General features: G+C 37.6%; 1 protein-coding gene across 1 annotated transcript in view; it reads left to right on the top strand.

Moving 5' to 3' along the window:
* Positions 1-9,168, top strand: part of FLT4 (fms related tyrosine kinase 4) — a 36,418-nt gene that overhangs the window by 7,456 nt on the left and 19,794 nt on the right. The window contains exons 5-11 of the mRNA XM_015825872.1: positions 288-419; positions 715-821; positions 1,354-1,489; positions 2,092-2,196; positions 6,122-6,235; positions 7,294-7,382; positions 8,829-8,985. Of these exons, the coding sequence (XP_015681358.1) occupies positions 288-419; positions 715-821; positions 1,354-1,489; positions 2,092-2,196; positions 6,122-6,235; positions 7,294-7,382; positions 8,829-8,985 (840 nt within the window). The remainder of the gene's footprint in view (positions 1-287; positions 420-714; positions 822-1,353; positions 1,490-2,091; positions 2,197-6,121; positions 6,236-7,293; positions 7,383-8,828; positions 8,986-9,168) is intronic.

Here is a 9,168-nt window from a genome sequence, read left to right as displayed (position 1 = left end):
AATAATAATAATAATAATAATAATAATAATAATAATAATAAAGTTGGAAGGGACCTTGGAGGTCATCGAGTCCAACCCCCTGCTCAGGCAGGAACCCTACACCATTTCAGACAAATGGCTGTCCAGTCTCTTCTTAAAAACTTCCAGTGTTGGAGCATTCACCACTTCTGGAGGCAGGTTGTTCCATTGGTTAATTGTTAAATTCAGGAATGAAGGTCAAAGGGACTGGTGTCAGTTTACATGCTATTATGCATAACTGAATACATTTCTCTTCCCCCATGTTTCAGGAATTGACTTGGCAGATTCCAATCAGAGACTCAGTATCCAAAGGGTGAGAGAAGAAGATGCTGGCCTTTACCTTTGTAGTGTCTGCAATGCCAAAGGTTGTGTGAATTCCTCCGCCAGTGTTTCTGTAGAAGGTACTATTACTAATTACAGTCCTCTGATTTTATAGAGAGATAGGTATATTTGGAAAGAAAGTAGCAGGAGAGGAAAGGTAAACCATTTGGAAGAAAGAAAGGCTTTTTGCCATGCTGATGCAGTAAAACAATTTTCATTCTCCATCATTTACATCCTAAAAAGTTGTTCCTAACTAGCCCAATCAAAAGAAAATATATAAAATTTCCAACAATTCCTTCTTGGCTCTCTCTGCATGTATCCTTGATTTGTACTATACTTATTATAATCTTTCTTCCATTTCTTTTGTTCATATAGGCTCAGATGACAGGACCAATGTGGAAATTGTAATCTTAATCGGAACTGGGGTTATTGCCATCTTCTTCTGGATTCTCTTGATCCTCATCTTCTGTAATATTAAGAGAGTAAGACTTCTTTTCCATCCTCCGTCTAACAAGCTTGATTTGGTGTAGTAGCAAACAGAATCATAAACAGCTCCAACCTTCAGATCAGATGATTATTTTACTATACTTAATGGGAAATACATTTGAATGGCATCAGTTGGGGCAGATAATATAGGATAACAATTTCTGTAGTCCCATTCCAGTACTGTTATGTTTTTCCCCCCTTCAGGCAAGAATTATTTGCTTTTTATCAGGAAAAAAAATGGCTGGCAGCGATGACTAAATAATGTTGGCCTTGCTGTGGAAAAGAACCAAATAGAGCCCCCTAGTCTGTCATTTGCTCATGCAGTGTAGCACACTGATAGGAAAAAAGTTTCGCACAATGAATCGGTTTCTAGCAGATGTTATACAGAGTGACTGGATGTCAGAACCATTTTTCTTTTTGCTAAGACAAACAGAGCCAGTGTCAAGGATCAGGATTCGAAGAAAACTAAACAATGACACACGTCCTTTGCAAAATGACCACAATCTAGTAGCTTTCTCTGTGTTGCAGCCTGCTCATGCTGATATCAAGACGGGCTACCTTTCCATTATCATGAATCCAAATGAAGTCCCTTTGGAAGAACAGTGTGAATACCTGCCCTATGATTCCAACAAATGGGAATTTCCTCGGGAGCGACTTCGATTAGGTACACAGAAACATTGTGCTTGCTGGTGAGAGAGGAATAGTTGTAAACACTTTCTAGCAATCATGGGGACTCTGATTGCTGATAATGGTATGTACCCCAGGTTGAGTTGTACTGTAATAGCAACTCATAGGATCTACAGTTTTTGTTGCCCCAACCCAACATCCACTGTGTTCTGGATTGCAATATACATACAACATGGTAGATCTACCAAAAAGTATACAGACAGTGGATACAGCAATTATTGAAGTGCCATCTTTTCCAGTCTAATCCAAAAAGTTGCCCTCACTTTTCTGGTATTTTCTTTTCAAAAGCAAGACATGACATCCTGCTTCAGCTAGCGATTTCCTTCCTTTTGCTTTGTTGACATTGCCTCTCTCACTTCCTCTCCTTACCCTTACTCTGAAAAGGCAACACCACCTGTAAATGGTGAAAATGCCATTATTTCTTCTTCCTTTCCATACCTTTATTTCTTTGTTGTCTTGATTTCCTGTTTTGTGTGGGTCTCATTCAAGTTATTGTGAATAGTTATATAAATTCCTCCAAATGCAATCTGGATTTTTTTTAAAGCTTGCTTTGCACCCTCTTTTTTCCTTTTTTTTCAGGTAAAGTCCTAGGCCATGGGGCTTTTGGGAAAGTAATGGAAGCCTCTGCATTTGGAATTAACAAAAGCAATAGCTGTGAAACTGTGGCAGTTAAAATGCTGAAAGGTAGGCAAAATAAATAGATTATATAAATATGAGAATATTGGTGCTCTATCTGGAAATAGCCATCAAGCTACTAATTGTCTCTGGACGACAATTTTCCCATCATTTTAACTATCATTCATCACTTCTTGAATGTTCAACTGTGCTTTGATCAAGAAAAGTCACAAATCTGATCTTACTGGACTAAAATAATCTTTTTTGTGAACATTCCATTTTTTGGCATCTAACTATAATAATCTTTTCATATCTGTTAAACGTTCTCCCCAACAGAGCTCCCAATTATTGATCAGGAAGCAGTTACTTGTAGCCAACTAATCAACTTATAAATACCTAATAAAATGAATTAATTGAAATAAGTAACACTGTGAATGATGTTTGGATAATGATTACTGGATGTTTCATTAAAAAAACACAAGAGTTCATCATTTCTACAAAGTAAAATAGTGTTCATGTCCCAGAACGCTGAGGAAAGCACACTATACAGTACTAGATTTCAGAGAGCAGAACACTCCAATTGAGAGCAATTCCTTAAACACATAGTCTGATTCTGAACAAGAAGTGAGTGTAGCTTACCATCAGGCAAGTACTAAATTATTAGCCAACTTGAGTGTCATAGTTTTAAACTTATATGCTTATCTTGGGAGTTCTAGTATTTCCCATCTCAGAATGGAGAGAAATGGTCAGTTACGCCAGGGGTCTTCAAACTTGGCCCTTTTATGACTTGTGGACTTCAACTCCCAGAATTCCTCAGCCAGCATACCTGTCTGAGGAATTCTGGGAGTTGAAGTCCACAAGTCATAAAAGGGCCAAGTTTGAAGACCCCTGAATTACGCCAACAGGGAGACATGATTTCTGAGGAGTGTCTAACAGTTCTGGGGCCACAGATCAAACATTGTGCTCTATTTGGACCTGTCTGCTCAGGAGCAGGAGAACTAGATAAATCCTTTTCTGTTTTTCAAAATCCTAAATGTGGCATAGTGTACATTGAAGGTTTGTGTGCCATAAAACTACCAGAAATAATTGTTGGCAGGTTAAAAGTAAAAAGAAGAAACATGAAGGAAAGATGGTTGGAGACAAGAGATTTTAATATTTTAATTAACAGAACAGACTATCTTACTTGTAGCTTAGCTGTTAATACAACTGATTAATGTCTTCAGCCCTAAGCACTATAATGGAATATTGATAGCGGTGGAGAATCTCATTTTATAAAAAGGCTTAAGGCACTTGAAAGTACTAACAGGTTTTTCTAATCAACTTAACATTTTAAATTGCAGCTTTTACATCTCTATTTGTTTTAATTCTCTGTGGGGATTCTAAAACTAACCTCAGTGTGAATTAGGGTAGGGAAAACCAAGGAAAATATTTCAAAGAGCTAAGCATTGAGTAATAGCTGTTACAACAGAATCAGGGCCTTTTAGTAATTGGCGTTTGGTCTTAAAACTATTCTCTCTCCACTGTACAGAAATAGTTGCTGTTCCACTGAAATTAGAAATGTTATTGCTACTGTAGGTAGAGTCAGTAGAGGGCTACTTTTCTCCTTGCTGTGGTACTTCTAATTTTTCTGGGAGTTATGAGTGCTTCTTTGTGAAAGAATCATCTTGTCTGCCTGCATTACCAGTCTTATTATTACAAAATTTACTAATACTAATACTAATTACTAACCAATCATAGAGTTGAAAGAGGTCATGTAGTAGAGAATCAAGTCCAAAATCCGCACTAAAATAACATTGCTAGTCTCTGTGGGAAAGAGCTAGGAGCTGAATATTATATATTATATTAGAGATGACCATAAAATGCTGATGCATCTTTTATAATCGAAGATTGTGTCTGGGATAGTATGGATAGCGTTAGCATCATCTGCGCACTAACTCAGAACTTTTAGTCGTTGAGAATAAATAAGACATATTGCAATTCAGTATTTGTAGTATCAGCATCTGCTTCAGTAGAACACTATGGTCTTGCTCAGGTTCAAGTGTCATCTTTTGTGCAGCAGCTGTTGGAAAAAAAACAGAGTACTGTTTACCAGCATTGCTAGTTTATGACTCAGGAAGAAGTTTTTATTCCATCTGCTTCAGAGTGTATTAGAAGATTTTTTTATATAGGGTTTATAGTTAGAATTCCAAGCTGTGGGACAATTTAGGCTTTACTTCGAGCTTCTGTTCTGTTAATGTTCCACCTCTATACAAATAATAATAATAATCAGAAAGTAAATCAAACTTTTACAGGTGTTTATGTGTTTATGTGTTAGCAGATATAATTTTTATTTATAATTGATGACTGGCATTATAGACATAATAAATGATTGTTTTGATTAGTTTTGCTTTGATTTGAAATTAGAGCTGAAATGGTGGCAAATTGCTACTGAGTCACAGAGATCTGAACTGAAATTTGATGTCTTTATAAATAGTATTGATATGGAACTAGATTTTGAAGTAATCATTTCAATTTATTTATGCATCCATCCATTTGTAGCTGCCCCTGTAGGTATTGAGTTGTCATAATATATTTATCATGGCCTTTGGTTGAAGCAATATGCTTCAGAATTTTATTATCATATATATAGAAAAGAACACAGCATTAAACCTCAATCACACAGAATAATATTGATCAATCTTTCCATTATATCAATATATTCAGTTCATAAGCACCAAGTGACCATATTTCATCAATCCAAGATTGTAAATCCAGGATGACACATGCCTTCCCTTATAAAAGAGTAACATTATATACTGTTTCATATAATAATAGATTCTAAGGTATTGGCTTATAATTCAGATTTACATTCACAACCTTAAACTGTAGTGGTCTTGCCCAAACCACAATTAACAAACTTAAAAGCAAAAAATCAAGATGGGACAACAGTGTGCATATCATATCATAAGGGTCCCTTTGGTCAATCCTAATAAGGATAACAGGCAATCCTTTTAAATTCTTTGTGAAGTGCCCAATAAAAGCTTAAAAATTAATTTAAGAGCATAAAAAAACATATTCAAAACATATGTTTTGTCCCTCCTTCACTTTTGTGGGTGAGGGTCCGTAGGACCTTTTTTCTTCCTTATTTCTAAATATTAAAGTATTTAATTTAAAAGTAAGTAAATTTACAGTATATATTTTCTTTAAAATATTTTATAGCCCAGGGACAAACATGTTTTTACATTGAACTTGCATGCTTAATTAATTTTTATGGAAATTTGTAAATGTTCCAATTTTTCCTATAAATTTGGAACAAAGATATGCACAACAGTCTCAGTGTAGTAATGTTTTCATTCAGGTCAAAGGAACTGATCATTAGAGCAGTATTATGTAATGGGAGCATAAACACTTTTTCCTGTGAAGAGTCATTGATGCGTGAGAAAAATCCATTTAGGAGGATTTAGGTGGCTAGATTCAGAATCAGAACCAGAAGGGGGTGAAGCTATCTCTGTAACTTTGTACCAATCAAATTAATTGGGCCAAAAAGCTGCACTGCATGGGCACTTTGGCACTGAGATGATGTTAAATTTTGTATTTGAAAAAAAAACAACTTGATGGTAGTCACTATAGGTTATCCATCTGTACTTAGGAAAACTAATCAAAATAGATTTTAGGTCAATGATTTTATTAGTTGAGGTTAAAGATCTTGTCCTCCTGTATGCTACATATATATAAGGTTCTGGTGTAAGAGTAAAATATCTGAATGAAAAAAGCTTTGTTGTACTGGCACAATATCCATAAATGAATGGCCTTATTCATTAGGTTGCATGTAGCTGCAAAGACCTGCTTTAAAAACAGGATGCATGAAGAGAGGGATCTTTTGTTTACTATGAATTGTTCTCCCTGTATAATGTAGAAGTTTTTTATCCTTTCATCTGAAACTGAAATATAAATAGCTTTGCATGATTGAAAGACAAATGCTGATTATGTATAACTGAAGCCAGACTTGTTTCAGAGGGAGCTACTGCAAGTGAGCACAAAGCTCTCATGTCAGAACTGAAGATCCTCATTCACATAGGAAACCATCTGAACGTGGTAAATCTCCTGGGTGCTTGCACCAAACCTAACGGTAAATATGCTTCATCAGTATTGAGTGCCAAATGGGAAAAATAAAAGCAATGCTACAAAATCCTTTTGTTTGATTAAGCACAAGTTCTGATGTCAAATATTGTCTCCAAGGTGCTTTTTCAAGAGGCAACTGGACTTTCTCAAGAAAGTCCAGTTGCCTCTTGAAAAAACACTTTCTTGGTCACCTCAGACTGAGAATCTCCATAGATGTCAAATATTGCACTTATGAAGATTTCCAGGGGAGTGTCCTCTATTCCAGCAGTCCCCAACTCCTGGACTGCAGCCCACTATTGGGATGCAGCCTGTTCGGAATCGGGCTGGGAGAAATGGGCAAGCACGCATGCATGAAGGTCCACCCACACAAATGGACGCACGCGAGCGCCATCCACTCTTGAAAATGGAGCTTTGTGCGCGGGCACAAGCACCTTCTGCTCAAGCGCCATCCACTCACACGAGTGGAGCTTTGTATGCGAGCACAAGTATCCTCCTCTCGCATGGAAAGCTCCATTCGCATGAGTGGAGGGCGCGGGCAGGCCACCCACACAAATGGAGCTATGCACACACATGTGCGCCTGGCACTTACATGCCCCCTCCCCGAATCAGGCTGGGCCGCCAAGCTGGAAAGGTTGGGGACTGCTGCTCTATTCAAGAGTAAAACAATTGCTTTAGATATTAAGATCCTACCAGGAGTTGCCATACGATGGGTGACTATGTAAACATTTTAAATAAATGAATCATTGAAACTGAAACTCTGCAGAGTTGCTGCTAACTATTATTGGTAATATTTAACTCAACCAACTGACCACCCCCTTGAAAGACAGTTACAGTTTATAACTTTTTCTGGGCTTCAAAGATGTTTTTTCTGAATGACAACTGGACCTTCTTGCTTTTTTTCCTTTGAAAATGTTTTGTTTCTCATCCAAGAAGTTTCTTCAATTCTGAAATTGAACTGAAGAAATGTCTTGGATGAGAAGCAAAAGTCCAGCACCGCGACCTGGATGATTCACATTTTCTGTGCAATTCCCTTCCTTCCTTTCTCCATTGGCTTTTCTTCTGCAGGTCCCCTCATGGTAATTGTTGAATTCTGCAAATATGGAAACCTCTCCAATTATTTGCGAACCAAACGGGAAGGATTCAGCCCTTACAGGGTATGTAAATTGATGTTTTCTTAGCACTGTTTGTAATCCCCATTTTTGGAGAAAGTGATGATCTTCTGAAGAAAATTTAGCAATGAAATTGGAAGCATGCTACATGTATAAATTGTTGCTTGATATTTGAATGGGAAACTGACTACGTGAGTAGGACATACTTTGTGACTGTCCTGTTGGAAGAATAGTGATTATGATAATAATGATGCTTCTCTATTGAGAAAACATAACTTTCACTTCCCAATTGCCTTCCCTGGTTGTGATTTTCATAATCTGGGAATCTGGCAAAGAGAAAATCAGCTGATGTGGCAAAATAGGAAGGCTTGTGGAAGCAAGAAGAATACACATTTTTTTTCATTTACTGCTCCAATGTTTTAAATTGTCCTCTTCCTCAATCAGGTTCAAAAGCAGTATGTCTTTGAACTCATGAGCATGACTGGTGGTAGCATGGCCAATGATTTTTGTGTTGCTCCAATCGAATTGTAACCAATTCTACGTGGGACAAACATCAATTAAAAATCAGGATCCACGAACACTGGCTGGCAATCAAACACCATGATCCCAAATCCTTAATCTCTACCCACACCAACACCAAACAGCATCAATTTGATTGGAGCAACACTAAAATCATCATCTACACTACCACCTGCCACACTCGTGAGTTCATCAAAGCCTGGCACTCCACAAGCAATTCCATCAATAGACACATTGACCTATAACCAGCCTACGAACCCCTCAGAATCCAAATCAACCGCAAAGCCAGCCAGAGACAACACCCACCCTCAACCAACCCATGCACCAGCAGTTCACCTCCCAATGACCCTCACCTGAGGTAAACTGTCCATCACAAGACCCATCACAAGACTCGTTGAGCAGGGGGCTGGACTAGAAGACCTCCAAAGTTCCTTCCGGCTCTATTCTGATTGATTCTGGTTGATTGATTGATGACTCATACCTGACCCATCACAGACCTTCACTTGACACATCCACAACTGAAGCCCTTATAAACAGAACAACATTGACATCCCCTAAACTCTGCTGAAGATATTACCTAGCCTGGTAATGAAACCTTCAGAAACCAATCCACAAGCTTGGAGAATGAATCTTCATCTTCATCCTACACCCGAGCTACAGATATTCACCACTATTGCATATGAAGAAGAATTTGGGGATGGCCAGTCTAGAGAAAAGACTGGCATTTAAACATACTATAAGTTACAAATAGGGATTTCTTATTTTCACCACCCACCTTATAAGCTGTATGGCTCATCTGTATTGTGACTTGTATGTCTGCTATCCCCATGTTTACTCTACCTTTCTATCTGCTAAATAAAGTTTAATGTGTTTGGACTATTTGATCTAATATGAAAGAAATCTCTCTAGTGTCTGAATCACTGAGTAATTTGTCTCCTAATAGTAACTTTTGTCATCTGGTCATCCTCCCAGGAAAAATCCCCAAGGTTGCGCATCCAAGTTCGTTCCATTGTGGAAGCAGTTCGAGCAGACAAAAGAAGTCGGTCTTGCACCCGTGACAGTGCAATTCTTAACAGACTTCTAATGAACAAGAGTCAGACAGCATCATCAACACATTTCATACAAGAAGGTAAAAAATAGTGTCTGTTTTTTCCTTCAGAGGACTATAATTAATTGTGCAGGGTTTCTTAAATCATGGTCTTAATGAATCTTGAAAGCTAATGGTAATTAATGTGGGTTACTATTTATCCTAACCTTAGCTATTAGAAAAAAATAGGGCAAGCGAGATACTGGGTCTTTATATGCCTTTGCA

The sequence above is a fragment of the Protobothrops mucrosquamatus genome, unplaced genomic scaffold (assembly GCF_001527695.2).
Source record: "Protobothrops mucrosquamatus isolate PMUCROS unplaced genomic scaffold, P.Mucros_1.0 scaffold_203, whole genome shotgun sequence".
NCBI classification, from domain to species: Eukaryota; Metazoa; Chordata; class Lepidosauria; order Squamata; family Viperidae; genus Protobothrops; species Protobothrops mucrosquamatus.
Note: the sequence above shows the minus strand (reverse complement) of the source record. Positions and strands in the feature narration are given on the sequence as shown.